The following is a 22,314-nucleotide window of genomic DNA, read 5'->3' on the forward strand; positions in this document are numbered from 1 at the left end:
AGCTGCTTTATTAGGAAATTAACTGGAATTTAATTAAACACACAACTGTAAATAAAATTTAGTTTTATTAAGCAAAACCTTTAATGTTTTGGATATATAAGCTTCTCTTATCAAAGCATGTTCACTTTCACATGATTTATTAAAGGAACAGAAGGATTAATTGTAGTCCGTGAATTAAACTTCCTATTTCAGGTCAGTCTGGGAAAATTTTCAAATATGCCTAAGTGAAAGTGACTGGAGCTTAAGTTCCTAGTCATCTAAGTCTCTTGAAAATGAGACACCAGTCTTCTAAGTTACTTAGGCTGTCCTTCAGACTTTTAAAAATAGTAGATATCCTCTTCCTCCTTGTTTTTATTCATAGACTGGAAGAGAGAGAGATGTTTTCCTATCTTTTCACCTCCCAATTGATTTCTCAACCTTGAATGAATCAGTCCAAATGAAGAAAATATTCTAAGAGGCTACTGCTTGAAAAGCTGGTTTAATACTTCAGCAAATCTGGTTCCAGTTAGCTAGTGACTTCAGTGGTTGACTCTCTTTAAAACATCATTGTCAAACGTACCGCTTGAATGGTTCAGCTCCAGCCCTGAAATTTATTATGGTTGGCATGACTGATTAGGTGATTATTAGATGCCCAAGTCATAGCAGAAACATCTTCTTCATCCATTAAGCATGAACCCTCACACTTTGGGTTGAGAATATTGGCAAGAAAATGAGGTGGAGTAAGCGCTTGATCCACCCACTTCTTTACTTCTTGCAGTTTAACTTTGTAGTTGGGTATTTCTTTCTTCAGTGTCTCTGGAAGTTCTCTATAAATTTCAACAGCATCAGCAGTATTGCAGCAATTTTTCTGCAGTTTGTTCAAGGTTATGGAAATAGGTTTCCTATATTCAGCATATTTTCTGTATTTCTGTTTAGTCTGATGTTGACTACTTTATATAATTTGCTAGCATAGTAAGACATGGTAAACAGTCCATAACTTATTTTTGCAGCATTCTTTACTAACCAGTTGATGCAGATTGTTCAGATGTGTCCACGTCATCATCTTAAGTCATTGCCTCCTGAGGAGCATTTTTCATAATGTTTCATTCTGACGACCAGGCCTTATATCTTTGTTGCACTGTTTACAATTGGCAGGAGTTCCTTTTTTACCCAGAGGTGCAGGAATTTCTTGAAATATTCCCAAATAGCGGTTTTTTTACGACCTGAAGCTATGACATTTTTTTCTCCAGTTTCCATGTGTTGAAATCAACACTAGAGGCTGCACTCTGAAAAATGTCCCTTCTTCCCACAGTGTCCTGCTTTGACACCAGTGTTGCTCCTCTCTGGTTTCGCATTCTGCTCCTTCTCCCTTGTTACATAATTCCCCCTTGTTACCTCCTATCCCCAGAAAAACAAAAGATTAAACAACAATTCAAGACTTTTGCTTGTGTAACCCACATTAGACTGCACTGCAATATTTTATTTGTTTAGAGACCGAGAGGGAGGCAGTTGAGAAACTAATGGATTTCTGTTTATATCTCTCTCTGGACATATGCAAGAAGACAGCAAGGCCATTTACTTCAAGTGCCCAGAACCATCCAGAAGCAAGGGCTGGTAGATCAGTGTTTTTCCATGAGCTAGAGAGCAAGTTTCCATGCTTGGCGGAGTCATAATATTCATAATTTTAGAAAGGAGCCAATCCGAACTCAAGCAGGAAGAAGCTATAAAATAGGGAGTTCAGTGGATGATCCTGATGAGATAAACAATGGTGTCTCCTGGAGTCAGAGGCTGGGTCCCAACATCCGTGATGAGTTTGCCATTCCTGTGCATCCAGTAGCACAGCCCATGGGTCTCCCATAGGATTGAGCCCTTAATACAGCATATAACCTATTGTACCATATTTATAAAGTTTGACCTCAAAAATTCGATGTTTGCCTCTGATTCTTTCTTTATATAAAAAAGCAACCTTTAACACAAAGCTTTTCGTAGAGGCTCATGGATTCAGCATATTTATTTTTTATTTAAATATTTAATCACAAACAAGAGATTGTAGTAAGTTTAATTGAAAATGTTCTAAGGCCTACATTCAGATTTAATTTTAAACAGGTTTATTTAAAAAAAAAATTTAAATAGCAAAATAAAAGACAATGTTTTAAAAAAAACTCATTGTTTTTATCCACCCTACTACTAATGGAGGAAGAGTACCAAATACTACCCAGTATCAGTGGTGCAAGCCAGGACAAGATACATTGTGTGTAACAAAAGTTTCCTAAGCCCCTTTTTAAACTGGCTGCCAGGTCTGCCTGAGCTGTTTTTTGTGTGTAACCACAACCCTCATGGTGGACTCCCAAGCAGGAGCAAGGCTTTCTTGTTGCTTCAGACAACTTCATCTGCTCATGAAGCTAACTGTGAACTCAGCAGAGGTCTCCTCCTGGGTCTGTGAAACCCTTCTGACTGCTGGGTCTGACTCAGATGTTCATCTGTGTAAACAACATCACCTTGCAGGGGATCTGCCTGCTCTTTCCAAGCATCAGCAGTAGTTGAGCCTACCTGAAGATTCTGTCTTCAGAGCCAAGTGGAGCATTATGGTTATGCAGCTCCTTTTCAAGGGGCTTCCTAAGCATCAAGCAACATCAGTGACCTTTTTCATCAGGCTATGCTGGGACAGGGCCTTAATATTTCTTTGAGATTCCATCCATGTGGCTTACATATTGAACTCCCACTGAACAGGGTTTCCCTGTACTGTTTCTCCCCCTCGTCCCCCCCCCCCCCCAAACTACCCAATCTATCTAATTTTTCAGAACCTGACCTTAAAGTGGCATGATAGTGAATCCTTGAGATCTCCTAGGCTAGATCCACAGAGTGTGCTAACACCCTACAGCAAGAATAGTGTGTACCTCCCTCAGAGCCCTACCAGAGGTGGATAAAGGAGATCTGACCTCTTCCTCTTAAGAGGAAATGGCCTGCATGGGAATTTCAAATGAGCTCAGAATGTGGAGGAGTCTCTGAGGAGGTAGCCTCTAAGAAAACAATATCAGGGAAAACTGCATCTCTTGCAGATTTTGTAAAAATCCAGACGTTGAATTGAAAAAGATAGAATCTAGCTCTCCCCCCCCCCTTTTTTTTGTTTTTGTTTTTGTTTTGAATGGTGGAGACTAAGAACTAAGGGAAACTTGGGGTGGTGTCAACCATGCTTTGTTCAAGAACGATATCTGCTAATCCAGCTCACTTCTTAAACTGGTGAAGATTCAAATACAGTATTTTGTATTAAGGGCCGTGGAGACTTCTCCAGGGAATTTTTTTCTTTTAAGTTTAGATGTATTTGTGTTTCCTTTAACTGTATCAATGCAGTGAGATATGACTCAGAGGTGCAGCTAAAGAATATAGATAAATACAGATTGCAAGAATGTTTTCTACGAAATATGTTTATTTAATCTCCTCCAACAAGTGACTGGGTTACATCACAAAGCAGGCATCACTGCACATCTTAGAAAGCAGTTCTACTTGTCAAACAATATGGGGGAAAAAGAGTTTATCTCTAATTCAATGTATTGTACTATGTCTTTAATTATATGGAGTTTTACAGGCAATTCAAATTCCATGAAGCAGACCCTGATCTTGATTTTATCTGTATAAATCCACAGTAAGTGATTTTTAGAAGGGCAGAGCATATATATGTCTCCATGAATGCAGTTGGAGTTGTGGGTGCTCAGCACTTCTTTAAAAAAAAAAAAAAATCAAGCCCTAACTTTTGAAATCAGTGGAGTTACTCCAGGATTAGACAGCTGTGGTTTAGAGCACATTGTGACCTGAATATATCTGTGGGTATTTTAATTTAATAGTGCACAGTAGACTATCTTTATTATCTTATCTAGACATTATGTATAGCATATAGATAAGTCAAAATTCTTAACTGATGTTTTTTAATCCTTGTATCACACAAAACTTTGGAAGAGGAAAGTTTTGCCAATGACTTTAATAGGAGCAAGACGGGTGCCTTTATATTTTGTAATGAATCTGAAAGAAAGCTATTACAATTTTTCAGGTACAGAATTAGGCCTGCCATTAAAAGTAAGTACCGCAGATTAGCATATTGTATTGATCTTTCCTTACACCAATTAGCGGACTTCAGAGGTAACCTGTATAACTGGAGCCCCTCGTGGATTTTAAAATAAGATATCAAAGTATTGGCACTGTTCTCTATCCTGGAAACATAAAGTAAAAAGAAAATATATTCTCACCTGAATATTAAGGAATTCCTTAAAGCAGCTGCTTGAACAACTCCACAACAAATGTGTACTTCCCTGCTCTGGTACCTTAATTTAGTTTTGGAAGTGCTTCCTAAATATTAATTTGAACCATTTCAAGAAATGTATCTGTTTCCTTGCAGTTCTGCACTTTTCTCCAGGCTAAGATAGCTTTGAGGACAAATTCAGCTTTCATCCGCAAAATTGAACTTGGGAAATTGTGATCACTTCCTTTTTGCCCCTCACCAAGTCACCTTAAGGAGAAGATGTAACCCAGATATATGCACACACCAAAAGATTTAGAAAATCCTCCTTACTCTCTATGAAGAGATATGCAGCAGAACTGGCTGGTCTTAATGTTCCACTTTCACTAAATACTAGATATAAATATTAGTGGACATCTTCAAAAGAAGGTGCTACATGAAATAATAGTTCAAAACTTGCAGTTTTTATAAGAAATTGTATATAATTATTGTAATCAGTTCAAAGGACGTTCAAGTGGATACTACTGTAAGAATCCCATTCTTATAGTCTGGTTTCAGAGTAGTAGCCGTGTTAGTCTGTATCTGCAAAAAGAAAAGGAGTACTTGTGGCACCTTAGAGACTAACAAATTTATTTGAGCATAAGCTTTCGTGAACTACAGCTCACTTCATCGGATGCATGCAGTGGAAAATACAGTGGGGAGATTTATATACACAGAGAACATGAAACAATGGGTGTTACCATACACACTGTAACAAGAGTAATCAGGTAAGGTGAGCTATTACCAGTAGGAGAGCAGGGGCGAAAAAACCTTTTGTAGTGATAATCAAGGTGGGCCATTTCCAGCAGTTGACAAGAACGTCTGAGGAACAGTGGAGGGGGGGGAATAAACATGGGAAAATAGTTTTACTGTGTGTAATGACCCATCCACTCCCAGTCTTTATTCAAGCCTAAGTTAACTGTATCCAGTTGGCAAATTAATTCCAATTCAGCAGTCTCTCGTTGGAGTCTGTTTCTGAAGTTTTTTTGTTGAAGAATTGCCACTTTTAGGTCTGTAATCAAGTGACCAAAGAGATTGAAGTTTTCTCCGACTGGTTTTTGAATGTTATAATTCTTGACGTCTGATTTGTGTCCATTTATTCTTTTACGTAGAGACTGTCCAGTTTGGCCAATGTACATGGCAGAGGGGCATTGCTGGCACATGATGGCATATATCACATTGGTAGATGTGCAGGTGAATGAGCCTCTGATAGTGTGGCTGATTTATTAGGCCCCATGATGGTGTCCCCTGAATAGATATGTGGACACAGTTGGCAACGGGCTTTGTTGCAAGGATAGGTTCCTGGGTTAGTGTTTTTGTTGTGTGGTTGCTGGTGAGTATTTGCTTTAGGTTGGGGGGCTGTCTGTAAGCAAGGACTGGCCTGTCTCCCAAGATCTGTGAGAGTGATGGGTCGTCCTTCAGGATAGGTTGTAGATCCTTGATGATGCATTCGAGAGGTTTTAATTGGAGGCTGAAGGTGATGGCTAGTGGTGTTCTGTTATTTTCTTTGTTGGGCCTGTCCTGTAGTAGGTAACTTCTGGGTACTCTTCTGGCTCTGTCAATCTGTTTCTTCACTTCAGCAGGTGGGTACTGTAGTTGTAAGAACGCTTGATAGAGATCTTGTACAATACCCACCAGCAACCACACACCACACAACAAAAGGTGCCACAAGTACTCCTACTCTTATAGTCTGTGGACCTGCCTGAGGAAGAGAATAAAATCATTTTTGTTCTCATCTGCATATTTTGTTAGGTCAGGGAAGTCCACAGATTTGGTTCACCTTTCAAATGCTTACATTGCCAAAAGGATATGAGGGATCTTAAAGCATGATGTTCTAGTCATTAGTCTCCATGCTTTGCAATAAGCCATGTTGTCTGAGTTACGATTTACTCTATAGTAGCAAAGTTGTTATCTAGATAATTCTAAGGAGTATTTCACAGCTCTGAAAGTTCTGTTGTGCAGACTTTTCAGTGGGAGGGGCTGTGCCTGTGTAACACCGAAAGACCCCAGTAGTCAGCAGGCAGGATCAAACCTGGGACTTCTGGAGCTAAATGGATGAGCCTCTACTGCATGAGCTAAAATCCATATGGCCCTTAGCTAAGGGTGTAGAGCAGACTCATTAATTTCTAAGTGGTCTCAGTGCCACTAGAGGGGGCTGAACACCACACCCAGGAGGTGTGTGGGTTACACCTGTGTTCAAAGAAAACAAGTTTGCCTGTCTCCTAATCAGCAAGAGCACCTGAAGATCCACTGTTGGAATCAATGGGACCTGTCTGACCTAAGTAAAGGAATCTTTCAGGTAGAACCAAAGTTTATATTCATACTGAGAATCTGTTTTTACAGATTTTGTCTTTACTTATTGCAAGTTACCATCCTCTTGCATTTTGTTCTGATAGTTTGAGTTAATAAAAATCAGTTTTCAATATATCATTTCCCTTCTTGAGGTTAAGAACAAGTGAAAAAAATGAGGGGAAAAACTAGTATTGTGATGGAAGGATTTCTTAAGTGTAGATACTTGTAATATTGTAATGATCAGACTATTCTGTTTAGTCCCCCTCATGGAGAAGCAAAGCCTGGTTCAAGCACACTTCCACCAGTGAAATCGAAGACAAGCTTTATTGAAGCCGACAAGTACTTCTTACCATTCGAATTGGCATGCCAGTCTAAGTGCCCCAGGATTGTTAGTACATCTCTAGATTGTTTGCAGGTCTGTATACAATTGAGCTTTATTCACTGTCTGAAAGAAAATCTTGTTTGGTTTGGAGGGAAGGGGATGGGTAAATGTAACTAAGGAAGAATGTCTTTTTTTCAGCTACTGTATGGGACATACTAACCAAAATGTATGATTTTTTTCAGACAAGTGTAGACTAGTTTTGAAGAACAAAGGAAGAAAATATATCTAGCTATATATATACTTTATATTAACTACAACTAGTTAATTGTATACTAATTTATATATAATGTAACTTGTCCCAAACCTCAATCTTTTGTATTAATGTGCATGTATAGAAAACAACTCTCTAAACATCTGCTACCAGAACAGGTATATTACTGTGAAACTTATTTTATATTCTTCATAATTGTAGTAAAATAGTCAAAGTTTGAGGTTCACAAATACTCTAGTTTGAGCCCATGACATGGGTTTCCCATGTAAAGAAGATTGATCTTTCCATCTTGGTCCTGTAATGTTGTTCTGAAAAAAAGCTTGAGATGTCTACCAAAAATTCTGTCTGTCTTCCCCTAGGTGGCCTGAGAACAATGAACCCAGTGCATATATTTGTATTCAGAGGCACATACATACCTGGCATACAGTCTCACTATGCTACCTGTCTGCTCTCTCTATTGTGAGTAGGGAGGTTATTGAGACTTACAAGTATTCTCATGGCTGGAATGCTCAGAGAACAGAATTCTGTTATTTTAGAATACTCTTCCTTTTCACAAGATTTGAAGCAGGCATGCAAAGACCATTGAATACTTGCAAACCAAAACTCACCTAGTGGTTCCAATTTTATGTTTGCCAGCCTTGAAAGGCATACTGTAAACTTGCTTTCTGTTAAGTGTATTATAACATTGTATAGTACAGATGCAATAGGTAAAAATGTAATGTGAATATCTGTAGAATTTTTGAGTCAGTCTCAGAATCCAGTTAAAATTGTTGAGACAGTTTTTATTTTGAGTAAATGTTTATAGACTGTAAATTGTAATGTTTTAGGTAAGCTAAATTGATAAACTTCATACTGAGTGTTGTTGCAGTTGCTGGATAAGAACATAAATGCTTTTGAAGGATTTTCTGCAAATGCTTGAAATTTACTGTGATTTGGGATACACTGCACTGTTGTAATTATCCTGACTTCATTTGCGTTATAAATGTGAATCTACATATTGAATTGCAAGGTTGGTTTTAAAATTCATTTATTTAGCATTTCCCTTTCTTTTTTCCTCCAGAAACTTATAGCATATGGGCACTTGACTGGAAATGCTCCAGACAGTACAGCTCCAGGCAAAAAATTAATCGATAGAATTATTGAGACAATATGTGGCTGTTTTCAAGGTCCTCAAACAGATGAAGGGGTTCAGCTACAAATAATAAAGGTAATTGCTGACCAAATGCAGTTTCAAATGATTATAGTAATGACAGCAAGAAAATATGCATGTCCTTGAGGATTCAAAGCATAGCATTTATTTGGAAACACAATTTCAGTTTTTATTTTAGTGCTTTCTTCATCTCCCACTCCAGCCCTGTTTCATAAGGTGTTCCTTTCCATTCTTAGCATACTGATAGTACATGTCTGTTATCCTTTTTCTCTCTCACTGCCTGTGGAGTCATGATTATGACATGAAGCCTTGTCTACAGGCGACTGGATGGAATTTAATTCACAGCCCATCAACAGAGCTCTAGTTGGATGAAGGAATTGCTGTAGGTGGGACTTTAAGCAGCTGATGAGGTTGATCGGAGGCCTCATGACAGAGGGGACATCAACTTTCTAAAAGGAGGATTCTCACTAGCCATTTTAGAGAAGGAGAAGAGACCAGAAGCCAGAAAGAAGGGTATGCAGGAGGAGAAGATGGGAGGGTCTTGGACATCCCAGAGAACTCTGACCTAAGCCCAAAGAACCGCTCCAGAGGGGTGAGGAAATTGAGACAGGGAAGGGCATGTAGGTGTTTCATTGTTTTGTTTGGAACTGTATTTTTCATGTGCTGTCAAAAGCAGAGGTTCCCAAACTTTGGGATGTTTTCCCCAACAGGGTTATCAGAGTGTCCAAAGACAGAGACACATTGAAGGGCTGGGGTCAGAAGGGGTCTGTGTGGGTTGTCCAGAGGTGAAAATAAGCCGGTATGCCCCAGTACGGCGTACCAGTAAGAGCCAGTGCACCGTACCAGGATCAGCTTTCCCAGAGTGCAATTTAAAGCCCTGGGGTAGCGGTGGCAGGGCAGCGGTGGGGATTTAAAGGGCCCCGGAGCTCCAGCCACTGCTACCGCCCTGGCCCTTTAAATCTCCACCTGAGCCCTGCTGCCAGAGCCCTGGGGCAGCAGCGGCGGGGCTCTGGCGGGGATTTAAAGGGTCCCAGAGTGCCAGCCTCTGTTACTGCCCTGGCCCTTTAAATCCCCGCCGCCACTACCCCAGGGCTCGGGTAGCAGGGCTCAGGTGGGGATTTAAAGGGCCCCGGAGCTCCAGCCGCCGCTACCCCCCGGGGGCTCTTTAAATCCCCGCTTGCGCCCTGCTGCCCGAGCCCTAAGGTAGGGGTGGGGGGGCAATGGCGGGGATTTAAAGGGCCCCAGAGCTCCAGCCGCTGCTACCGCCCCGAGCCTTTAAATCCCCACTGGAGCCCTGCTGCTGAAGCCCTGGGGTAGTGGCGGCGGGGCTCCGGAGTGGGTTTAAAGGGCTGGGGCAGTAGCGGCGGCTGGAGCTCCGGGGCCCTTTAAATCCCCGACGGAGCCTGGCCGCCGCTACCCCATGGCTCTGGCAGCAGGGCTCAGGAGGGGATTTAAAGGGCTCCGGGGCTCCTGCAGCTGCTACCACAGTGGAGCCCCAGGCCTTTTAAAGCTCTGCCAGAGCCCAGAGCCCCGGGGTAGCGGTCCTCAGTGATTTAAAAGGCCTGGGGCTCCGCTGCAGTAGCGACAGCTAGAGCCCTTGGCCCTTTAAATTGCCCCCGAGACCTGGGGTTCCCAGCCACCTCTGCCGCTGGTAGCTCGGGGGTGATTTAAAGGGCCACGGGCTCCCAGCTGCCACTACCGCAGCTGGAGCCCTGGCCCTTTAAATCAAGATTTAAAGGGCCCAGGGATTTAAGGCCACACCTCTTCCGGTTGAGGCCACGCCCCCGGCTCAGGACTCTGGCATACTGGTAAGTCCTCTAACTTACTTTCACCCCTGGGGTTGTCTCAGTGGGCAGTCTCAGCTGCTGGGAACATATTCCCTGCCTGCCTTGCTCCCCCACAATCTATACCTGCAAAAGCCACCAACTGGCAGTTATCTTCCTCTAGCGGGAGGCTTGTGGGAACTCTGTGAGCAAGGAGTGGAAGGCTGTACCTCAGAATGCTCATCCCCCTGCTGGACAGAGCTCCCTCCTCAATGTAGCCTTGGGGCTCAGAGCCCTGTCTGCTTCCGCTGCCGAACAGAGCCTGTGCAGGGGAAGCAGTTGGGGTTGTGCTGAAGGAACATGTCTGTGCAATTAATTAATTTTTTCAGTAATTGGAACCTGTTGACCCTCCTTTTATGGTAGTGTGAAGGCCCTCTGCTCTGAATCTGTTTTCCTTCTGGCTCCCTCAGCATGTGTGTATCAGTTGCCTTGTCTTCAGCCTCACTGTACTAGGGCTAAGGTTGCATTCATGGCTTGCCCTCTGTAATGTTTTCATCTTTGAAATCTGAAGTTCTATTCACACTTTAATGTAATTTTCCATATATAATATCTATTATCCATAACAAAAAAGTTGAACTGTATCAATTTCTGTAGAAGAAAATTGGAGGGGTAAGAAAGATAGCCCCATAAGCAGATGTCCTTGCTTTTTCTCTTTTCTTTTTTGGGTGGGTCTGATATTTGTGTGCTGAGTGCGTTTGGCTCTTTCATAGCCACAAATTCCCATAGCCTTATCTGTTAGCGCGTGCCTAGGAGAATTTCCTTTTACTTTTCAAGAGCCCTTTCTGTTATCAGCGATAAGCTGAAAGGTTAAAATGAAACAACTTCCTAGTTTGAGTGAATTAGGCATCTAAGCAATCTATTGGGTGATAAGACTGCTGCAAAGGAAATCTGCTACATATGCAATGACTTCTGTGCAAGCCTGTGGTCTTCATGGTTAGTGTCTGTAGGAGGAGGAAGGCAGAAGCAAATATTTACTGCCAATGTATGTTAAATTTTGAGACTGATTCAAAGTAAAATACTCTTCATGGTTTCATTCATAATAGAGTGAAAATAAAACAGAGCGGTTCATATTTGTTTTTAATTGAAAAACAATTTTGAGAGCTAGAAAAAAGATGGAATGATTGGGAAAAACTGAAGGGACAGCAATAAAACTTCAGCACAATGCTTTCCACTGTCATTCTGTGACATTGAATTCAGTGCTAGGAGAGGGTGGAGTGCCACCTACTCAGTTGCGCATTTGCCACATCACTTAAGGACTTATCTGTATGAACACTTAGTTTGTGGCACGTGGAGTGTAAATGTACCTCTCACTAGTCTACTGCATACTACATGTCTGTGTGGACCCTGCTGCTGTACACTAAATGTTCCATAATGCACTTTGATCTACCCCATTTCAAAGAGGGATAGATCAAAGTGCTACATGGAAGTTTTAGTGCGTGGCAGCAGAATGCACAGATACATTTAATGTACAGCAGACTAGTGCAGGGTACTTTCCACTCTAGCTTGCTGCAAGCTAAGTGTTTGTTTGGGTAGATAAGCCATTAGTGGCCTGATTTTCAAAAGTATTGAGCACCCAGCAGCTCCCGTTGACTTGAAAAGAAACTGCTGGGTGCTCAGTACTTTTGAATATTACAGTACTTAATTAGATGTCTAAACATTGCCTCTGGAACTTAGCATTAGATACTTTTCTGAAAACCTTGAATATGGTTTTCTCTGGAGGTTTTCCTTCCAAGTTAGTGACTGGCTGACATTGCTTAGTTTGTGATATCTGATATCACAGTTTAAGGGGAGATGACTTTTCATAGTGGGTTTAGTTTTGAGAGTTGGGGATGTGGAAGGCCCCCAGTTAAAACTAAGTAGATGTATTTTGTGTATGTTATATTGGGGGGCTTTAATACAATACACGTAATTTAATTTCACAACTGAAAATTAGATATCAGAATCAAACTAGGATTTTATACAGTTGTTAAATCCATTTTACAAGAGAAACTGGTACATACCCAGAGGCATGACAGCCAGTTATCTGAAAAGAACAATCCTTCACATCTATGAGGGGAGACTGAGGCTAGGAAATCTGATGAACTGGTTAGGTTCACTTGTGAAGACAATAGGACAGCTTGCTGATTATTGAAAAGTTACTCAGATTAGAAAAAAATGTAACATTCAGAATTGAATCAAGAAAGAAGTCTGCTCTGTAGATGACTAATTATGTTTCGTCCTGAATTCTGGTGACAGAACCCAGGATATGGTGTCCATGATTAAACCCTTTTTTCCTGAATAGAAAGAACATTGAGGATAAAAGCTTTGTTTCATTATTGCAATGGCTTCTACATTTAAATAAGTGTAGCTCTTTAAAAACTGAGTATCTAGCTTCAGTTAGCCTCCTTTTTATCATTTCTAGATTTTTCAATGTTTTCCCATTTGCCTTAAGGATAACATGGCTTGGAAGACATGACTGTAAGCATAAAATGCAATAATAAAGTAAAATATGCCATCAATCTGATGATCAACTAAATGTTATCAATATACTTCTTCATGTATGGGCTAAATTTTTGTTCTTGTGACCTTAAGTTTCTTCTAGAAGTTGGTCTCTGGCTAGCTAATTATTGTCTTCTCTAAAGATAAATGTGCCGATTAGCTAACTGAATCTTGAGTAAAGATTCTTTCTATGCTTCCTACATTGTGCTGTAAACAGATAATCTCTTAGTTGTTCTCACAGTAAACCAGATTGTGTTCCCAAGACCAGTGTGCCAGAAATATGGGTTGGGACTACTTATGTTGTATGTCTTGCCTTCCTGTGGCAGAAAATACCCCCAGACAATTAAACAATGGAAATATAATACTTCTCATAGAGGAAAAGACCTCTTCTACTGGTCAAATGAAGACTACAAAGTCTGGCATTAACTCACCAATGCTGGGGTGTTTTGTGCAGTCAGGCTTCACTGAGAAGAAAGTATGACTTGCCCTGTAAAGGTTCAGTCTAAGATTTTGAACCACCCTCAACTGTTTATTTTTTTTTTTAAAGACCATTAAGCCAAATCTGCTAAGCACAAACAGATCTTCTTATGTTTTTAAACTAAAGGTTGGAAATTGCCATTGTAAAACGGTACGTACTTGTGTAACACTTCTTTGTGCATTTTTGTAACTTGTTTCTCCTGTCCCTGTTTGTTTCATTGTAATGTAAGCATTATGTCCTTTTGTGGATCATTCAGTTTAAAAAGAGAATGCAAGTTCTACAAATGTAGAACAGAACATTTAGTTATAGAATGTTAATTTTTCATTTGGATTAAAACGGGTTCAGTGGTAAACATGCAATTTTCTTGCTAAATCTAAAATTGCTCCAAGTAAAGGAAAACTGTATGGAGTTCATAACTGAATATGAGAATTTGAAACATAAGAATTGAAACCTGAAGATTCCCCTACGTGTCTCCAACATATCTCAGAAAATCTGAAGAAGCCTCTGTAAGAGATACTCTCCTGCTGATTCCAGCGGAGTTGAGTATAAGAGTTGCTGTCAGTCAACCAGACTGTTTTACTGCCTCTCCTCTGGCCTGTTACTCAGGTGATTTTCACATCTGAAGCTAAGGAGCAGAGTGGTGTATCCACCTAATGATTTGAAGCAAGGCAAAGAAGCTGTGTGTATCCTGAGGCGATGGGCCCGGTGAAGAAGGTTTTGAAACTCCGGTGTGATCCTGGTTAAAACCTAAATAGCCTACCTGGAGCTGTTTGATCATCCCGCTCACAGGCTGTTGTGTGTTCTGCATCTGAAACCCGAAGGTTATAAAGAAAAATTGCTGTATACAGGTCTAACTAAAAAGAAAAAAAAATCATACTTAAATAAGAAATTCAGTAGTTCACTTACCTGGATCTGACTACAAACTAGAAATGGAAATTGACACACAAAGGGGCAGTGTATGACCAGTATTGTAGAGAATAGATCGAGACAGACACTGAACTCGAGTGCCCAAAATATAAGGGAGTGCAGGATAGAATTCCTCATTTGATCAAGAATAGTACAAGTCCTTCTCATCAAAAAGTAATGATGAAAAACAGCACCTCCAGGAATGGAGACAAAATCAAAACCAGGTACATTGTGAAGCCTTATCTTGGACAGATTGTGCCTCTCTCTGACAGATATCTGAAGAGGGTTTTTTTCCACTTCGGTGGCACTTCTATAGCTTTTCAGTCTAGAAAATTTTATTGAATTTCAATAAGACTAGATAAATACCTGGCTTCAGGGAGAGGACTGAAATTACCTTAAAACCTCTCTTTGACCTCTGAGTGGGGGAGAAAACCTTCCTTAGCTAGGGGACAGGCCTTTATGGAACCATTTGAGCAGATCCTCAAATCAGGCACCCCATCCCCAGGTTTTGTTTTTAGATGACTACTTGAATTCAGTCTCCTTCTTCTATCCTGATTCTCATGGGAAAGGAGACATAGTCAAGAGTACAACTGTTATTTTTATCTAGTTTAAAGAAGTTTTAATTGATTCAAACATTAGGCCACTACGTAGTTTTATTTAATGTTTATTTCTTTAGATATAAAACTAAACAGCAAAGAATGCCTATTCAAAGCACCAAATTCCTTCACATTTAAAGGCACCTTAAAAAAAAAAAAAGTTGCACAATATAAGGCTTAACCATTTGTGTGTATCACGTCTTACAGCATCTAACATTACCTGTATTGAAAGCTTTTACACTTCTTTAGTATAATAAAAATGTACTGTAAGTTAATATAAGGTTTCTTTTATCGTATATTAAGAAATTAGCTTTGTGATATCGTACATCTCGTACTGCTTTTGGATCTCAGTTACTACTTATGGTCACCTTAAAAACACTTGCTGTCTGATGATCATTGTTGTATATTTTCCAAAGACACATTTTTGCTTTAATTTTTTTCTTCTCTTAAAAGATTGTCTTGAGCAAAAGAATTCTGATGGGATAAAAGTTGGTTATTATAGTTTTAATGTGTATTGTTACTTCTAGAATAACTTTCTCTTTAAAACCTTTTTTTTCTTTGAATATTTGAATTGTTCCTTTTTATGTAGTTGTATAGAAGAACATAAGAACGGCCATACTGGGTCAGACCAAAGGTCCATCTAACCCAGTATCCTGTCTTCCAACAGTGGTCAATGCCAGATGCCCCAGAGAACAGGACAAGTAATCATCAAGTGATCCACTCCTTGTTGACCATTCCCAGCTTCTGGCAAACAGAGGCTAGGGACACCATCCCTGCCCATCCTGGCTAATAGGACCTATCCCCCATGAATTTATCTAGTTCTTTTTTGAACTCAGTTATAGTCTTGGGCTTGGAAATCCGGCAGATTTCCACAGGTTGACTGTGTGTTGTGTGCAGAAATACTTCCTTTTGTTTGTTTTAAACCTGTTGCCTATTTAATTTCATTTGGTAACCCCTAGTTCTTGTGTTATGAGAGAGTAAATAACACTTCCTTATTTACTTTCTCTATACCAGTTATGATTTTATAGACCTCTATCATGTCGTCTTATCTATCCCTTTCTTAATGATTCCCAACATTCTATTAGCCTTTTTGACTGCCGCTGCACATTGAGTGGATGTGTTCAGAGAACTATCCACAATAACTCCAAGATCTCTCTCGAGTGGTAACAGCTAATTTAGCCCCCATCACTTTATATGTATAGTTGGGATTATGTTTTCCAATGTGCATTACTTTGCATTTATCAACATTGAATTTCATCTACCGTATTGTTGCCCAGTCACCCAGTTTTGTGAGATATAACCTATGAAGTTTTTTTTTATCAAATAAAGATTAAGTTGAGAAAGATAGTTTCCTGTTGTAGTTTAATGAAAGGAACCCTGCTTTGTAAAACGATCCAGTGCAAAACTCTCATAAAATAATTATTTATAACATCTAACGAATAAAATAAAAAATATTAAATGTATAAAGTTTGTATCTTCTCAATTTACTGGCTTCCCCATCAGTAGAATAATCCTTCAAAAGAATTCTACTTCTTGCTCACACTATGGTGGAGAAAGGCTATGCACATATAAAACACTATTCTTTAATATTTTCTCTTAAGTTGCCACTAATAAGTATATTTTTTTTATTTTCACTGTTTTTCTATTGTAGGTCTTAATGTATTTTCTAGGTATTTGTAAATTGCAAAAATTTTAACTTGTATAATAACTATGTGATTTAGTATACTTAAGAAAAGATGCCACCAAACGTAAATTTGCCTGTCCTGAAGCTGAATGGTAGAAAAGAATTTTATGTATGCAGAACTCTCCGTACAATTTCTACCTGAGACTCTTAGATAAGGGTACAATTGTACAAACATCTGGGGAAAGTCTAGTGTAGCTGCTTGGTGAGCATTGTCAATGGTGCAAAGAAGACAAGAGAATATTTGTAATATATTTAGAGATAATTATATTGTAAAAAATTTGAGTTTTTGTGTGAAGGCCCCCCCCCCCCCAAATTACTTTGCTTTTATTTGGTGGACATTATTTTGTAGATATACACTGTTAAGCACATAACATTAGAGCTGTCATGTGTCATACCATGGTCCATCTTGCCCGGTATTCTGTGTCTGGCAGAGGCCCATAACAGAGCTTCAGGGGGAGTATACAAAACAGGGCAGTTAAGGAGGGATCCATACTCTTTCTTCCACTCCCACCTTCTGGTAGTCAGAGGTGTAGGGTTGCCCCAAAGCATGAGGTTGCATCCCTGACCTCTTGACTAATAGCCATTGATGAACATATCCTCCTTGGACATATCTACTTCTTTTTTGAACCCAGTTATACTTTTGGCCATCACTACATCCCATGGTAATGAATTCCACAGGTTAGATGTGCATTGTGTGAAAAAGTTCTTCCTCCTGTTTTTATTAAACCTGCTGCCTATTAATTTCATTGAGTGATCTCTGGTTTTTGTATTGTGGGAAAGGGTAAATATTCACTTCTATTCACTTTTGCACAACATTTGATTTTATAGACCTCTATCATATCCTTCCCCCCCCCTTAATCATCTCTTTTCTAGGTTGAACAGCCTTGATATTTTTAGTGTCTCCTCACATGGAAGCTGTTCCATACCCTTGTTTATCTTTGTTGCCCTTCTCTGAATCTTTTCTGGTTCTGTTGTATCCTTTTTGAGCTGGGTTGACCAGAACGGAACACAGTATTCAAGGTGTGGGCGCACCATGGTTTTATATAGTGGCATTATATTTTCTGTACTGCTTCTAATAGTTACTAACATACAGTTAGCCTTTTTGACTGTTGCACACTGAGTGAAAGTTTCTAGGGAACTATCCAGGGTGGCTCTAAGATCTTTTTCTTGAATGGTAACAACGAATTTAGAACCCATTATCATATATGTTTAGTTAAGACTATTTTTCTGATATGTATTACTTTGCACTTATTACTTTGGCACTACTCTACATTTGTTGCCCAGTCACCCAGTTTTGTGAGATCCCTCTGTAACTTCTCACAGTTTGCTCTGGACTTACCTATTTTGAATAATTTTGTATTCTCTGCAAATTTTACCACTTCATTGTCCACCCCCTTTTCCAGATCATTAATGAATATGTTGAACAGCACAGGGCCCAGTAGAGATCCTTGGGGGACACTGTTGCTCACTTTCCTCCACTGTGAAAACTGACCAATTATATGTCCTCTTTGTTTCCTATCTTTCAACCAGTTACTGATCCGTAAGAGGACCTTCCCTCTTATCCCATGGCTACTTAGTTTCCTTAAGAGGCTTTGTTGAGAAACCTTGTTGAATTCATCACCAAAGGCTCTTACCCTTGTTGAGTAAAGGTCGCATATGTTTTGCAAAGCTATAAGGTGGATGTGGAGTGGAATGATAGTTGTAGTTTGGTGCAGTGGGCTTGGACTCTCAAACTAGGGTTTTTATTCCCAGTTCTGCCACAGACTTTCTTTTTGACCTAGGGCAAATCTGTGTCCCTCAGTTTTTCATTTGTAGAATCATTACAAGAATACTTCCTTATATCACAGGGGAATTTATGAAGATAATTTGATTAATGTATGTGAGGTACTTGGATATGACTTGATGAGTACCATAGAAAAACTTATCAGTAAACCAGAAATGTAGTTGAAGCTGTGTACCGGTTGCGCTGTATATAGAAATGTGCATATGAAATATTTTAAACTAGTTCAGTGCTTCATTTAAGAAGGAAGAGAGTTCTAACTTAATATGTTCTTTTTTAGGCTTTACTCACTGCAGTAACATCTCAACACATAGAAATTCACGAAGGAACCGTGCTGCAGGCTGTAAGAACATGTTACAATATCTATCTCGCAAGCAAAAATCTCATAAATCAGACCACCGCCAAGGCCACTCTCACACAAATGCTGAATGTTATATTTGCACGAATGGAAAACCAAGCAGTGAGTATCTTAATATTCTGTATGTAGAAAATAGTTTCTAAAAGATCATTTTAGTTATAGACTTTAGTTATTCATACTACAAGATTGCATGGCATTTGTAACTTTTCATTCAATAAATATTTAATTTTTTTTTTATGGTATTGATCATTCAGACTGTTCTTTTGATATTTTGGTATATGAACTAGCTGATGAATTAAAAAAATTGAAGCAGAAACTTTGCTCATCTCTTTGGTAAACTGGAAATGGATTTTGGGCTTTGCAATGTAGTGACGCATAGGCCATGAAATACGTACCACAGCACATTGTCCTCCAGAAGTTGGAATGGAATCAGACTCCTTGAATCACAACATTCCTCTGGTGTCAGCAAATAGCTGTGAAACCCACTGGCAAAGTGTGTCACGTCCTCCTCTAGCTGTCAGCCTACACAGAGGATGACAACTTTCTACTGCTATCAGTTACTCCATTAGCTCAAGTGGCAGAGGTCTATGTGGATGAAAGGGTTCAACCCTGCTTATGAACCATGTGGGTGTCCATGTGATTCCACATGATAACATTTGTGTTTTCAGTTTGTTTTTTTAAAAGGCTAGGTAATTACACACACAGAAACCTATGTAAAAAGAATGTTACTGTTGCAAAGTCCAGCTTTCAGAGATTATGAAATGCCAGTCTAACCCTCACCCTGCCTTGTGCACATGCCCTATGATGGTCCTTAATAACATGGTCACATAGCATTTTTTCCACAGAGAGCCTCCCTCATTCAGTGCACAGAATAGTGTGTGCTCTGAGTGAATGAATCAAGATTATGTAAGCGAAGGAGACTATTGTAGGAACCCTAACTCTGTTGTAGAATTTGGAAAATGTGTAGTGAATGAGGCAGGGGTTGCAGAAATAAAACATGGCGTCCTGGTTTAGGTAGTTGAATGCCACCCTGAGGAATTGGATTCTGTCCTGCCTCTGCCACAGAATTCCTATGTGATGTTATGAAAAATGATTTGCCTAGGTTTTCACTAACTGTGACCTTTTGAATGCCTAACTTGAAATCCTGGGGTCTGATTTGAAAAAGTGCAGTGGACTCACATCTGCAGTTGAAGTCAGTGGGAGTTGTGCTTTGAACATATAAAATGCTGTATAATGCAAAGTACTCTGAAAAATAAGCTCTAGCCTTCTCATGTTGAGCACCTAGAAGTAGTGGACACATTTACCTTTATTCTTTCTGTGCCTTACCCCCATTTTACAGATGGGGAGCTAATAATCCCAACTCACCTCATAGGGGTGTCGTTAAAGCAAATTCATTAATATTTCAGAAGCTTTCATACTATAGTGAGGAGTGCTATAGAAAAGCCCACGAAGAAACTAATTTTGTCTTCATAGCAGAGTTTGAGTAGTGTGCAATAAATAAGGCATGGGGACCATGCACTGAACATGCATTAAGGAGAAAACAAAATATTGAATAGCTGCTCTTTAATTGAGCACCATCCATCGTGTGCACTGACTAGGCAGGGGTCTTGTGGGGAAAAAAAGGTGTGATCACATATTTAATGACTGTATCATAATGCATAAGTGCAACAGGGCCAAATTAAGGTTACACAAGCAACCATAATTCTGGCATTTCCTAACTTCTGAATGATTGACTTTGCGCCCTTGATGATCTTTTAATCAGTGTAATAATCCCCCTAACAGATGCCTACAGAGTATTGCCATCGTTTGCAGTGAAAGTGGTGAGCTGAGTCTGCTGCTTCTTGTGCCCCATGCTCTGTGCTACTGATAGCAGAGTAGTTAATAAAGCAAAGCAATGTTGGCTTAATTGCCACAGGAAACAGAAGGAAAGTCAGATCCTAGAAGTGCTTGACTTCATTGCTCTTTCCTGAAGAGACCAGTATTTTTTCTGTTAGTTTGTGAATATTAGCAAGCAATTTTCTTTCAGATTGAATAGTGTTTGAGTCATCCAGTGATCTAAATTCATTAGTTTGCTCATTTAGTTTCTGAATAGAAACTGCTTATCAATACGTGGTATGACTGCTGTCAGATATTGTTCAAAAAAAAGCTGAGCCGTTGAGCACTTACGTGAACTGGCTTTTAGGTGTCAGCTGTGTAGTTGTAGTTATCGGCAGGGAATGACGTTTCAGGCACGTGATACTCAGAGGCTAAAACTGAAGACTGAGGCCTCCTCATTGGGATTTAGGGGCAGTACCAGTGCTGGGTTCAGAATCGTGAAGGTCTGGGTTTCGAATCGGGTTGGGAGAAATAGGGCCTTACTTCTTGCATCAACATTTGCCAGTAGATAAGCTTTGTTCCCTTTCTTTACCTTGCTGGGAGAGTGGGGAGGAGACATCACTCCTTTTCCAGGCTGACGATAGGGATGAACACTTCCTATTCTCATCTTCCATTTTTGCTAGTAGGTGAGGTGTTTGTATTGTCTTACTCCCGCGCTCTCATTTCAGAGAATGGAGGACCAATGCCTATACTTCTTTGCTTGTTAAATTCACTCACCAGTGGTAATCAGGAAAGAGCAGTGTTGTCTTCCAACCATGGCTGTCACTTTATAGGGAAAATGTTCCTTCCCTGCTCTTTCACACATATTAAGTTTCTCAGAAGGACGCTTCATAGGCCAGGAAAGGATTACATTAACATCCCATAAAGAGGGGGTCTCTCTAAATTCTCCAGACTATTCCTGTGTGCAGTTCTGGTCTCCCATGTTTAAGAAGGATGAATTCAAACTGGAACAGCTACAGAGAAGGGCTACTGGGATGATCCAAGGAATGGAAAACCTGTCTTATGAAAGGAGACTCAAGGAGCTTGGCTTGTTTAGCCTAACCAAAAGAAGGTTGTGGGGAGATATGATTGCTCTCTATAAATATATCAGAGGGATAAATACTGGAGAGGGAGAGGAATTATTTAAGCTCAGTACCAATGTGGACACAAGAACTAATGGACATAAACTGGTCATTGGGAAGTTTAGACTAGAAATTAGACGAAGGTTTCTAACCACCAGAGGAGTGAAGTTTTGGAATAGCCTTCCAAGGGAAGTAGTGGGGGCAAAAAATCTATCTAGCTTTAAGATTAAACTCGATAAGTTTATGGAGGAGATGGTGTGATGGGATAACATGATTTTGGTAATTAATTGATCTTTAACTATTCATGGTAAATAGGCCCAATGGCCTGTGATGGGATGTTAGATGGGGTGGGATCTGAGTTACTACAGAGAATTCTTTCCTGGGTATCTGGCTGGTGAATCTTGCCCATATGCTCAGGGTTCAGCTGATCACCATATTTGGGGTCAGGAAGGAATTTTCCTCCAGGGCAGATTGGAAAAGGCCCTGGAGGTTTTTCACCTTCCTCTGTAGCATGGGGCATGGGTCACTTGTTGGAGGATTCTCTGCTCCTTGAAGTCTTTAAACCATGATTTGAGGACTTCAGTAGCTCAGACATAGGTGAGAGGTTTATCGCAGGAGTGGGTGGGTGAGATTCTGTGGCCTGCATTGTGCAGGAGGTCAGACTAGATGATCATAATGGTCCCTTCTGACCTTAATATCTATGAATCTTCATTTGAATTAAACTGATCTTCCACTTCGCATCTGACTCTTGAGACACATCTCAAACCCATTTTTTAAAGTGATTGCTTATAAGGGTAGAGGCAATTATTTAATCAGCAAGTTAAAAAAGGGATATAATTACTTAACACACACATTCTGCCATAGAGAGGGTCTAGCAACTGAAGACTTTTTGCTTGTAACCAGAAGAGTCCGGGATAGAGATCACTTACTGAAGAATGTCATGCTCATGTGCATTATATGGTTCTGTTTGTAAATAGTATTTGTAAGTAGT

At 39.9% G+C, this 22,314-nt stretch overlaps 1 protein-coding gene across 2 annotated transcripts in view; it reads left to right on the top strand.

The window, feature by feature from the left end:
• Positions 1-22,314, top strand: part of ARFGEF1 (ARF guanine nucleotide exchange factor 1) — a 183,734-nt gene that overhangs the window by 71,343 nt on the left and 90,077 nt on the right. For both annotated transcript variants that reach the window (XM_074944269.1, XM_074944270.1), the window contains exons 3-5: positions 6,800-6,956; positions 8,195-8,341; positions 18,310-18,489. In XM_074944269.1, the coding sequence (XP_074800370.1) occupies positions 6,800-6,956; positions 8,195-8,341; positions 18,310-18,489 (484 nt within the window). The remainder of the gene's footprint in view (positions 1-6,799; positions 6,957-8,194; positions 8,342-18,309; positions 18,490-22,314) is intronic.

This window comes from Natator depressus, chromosome 2 (assembly GCF_965152275.1).
Source record: "Natator depressus isolate rNatDep1 chromosome 2, rNatDep2.hap1, whole genome shotgun sequence".
In the NCBI taxonomy this organism is placed as follows: Eukaryota; Metazoa; Chordata; order Testudines; family Cheloniidae; genus Natator; species Natator depressus.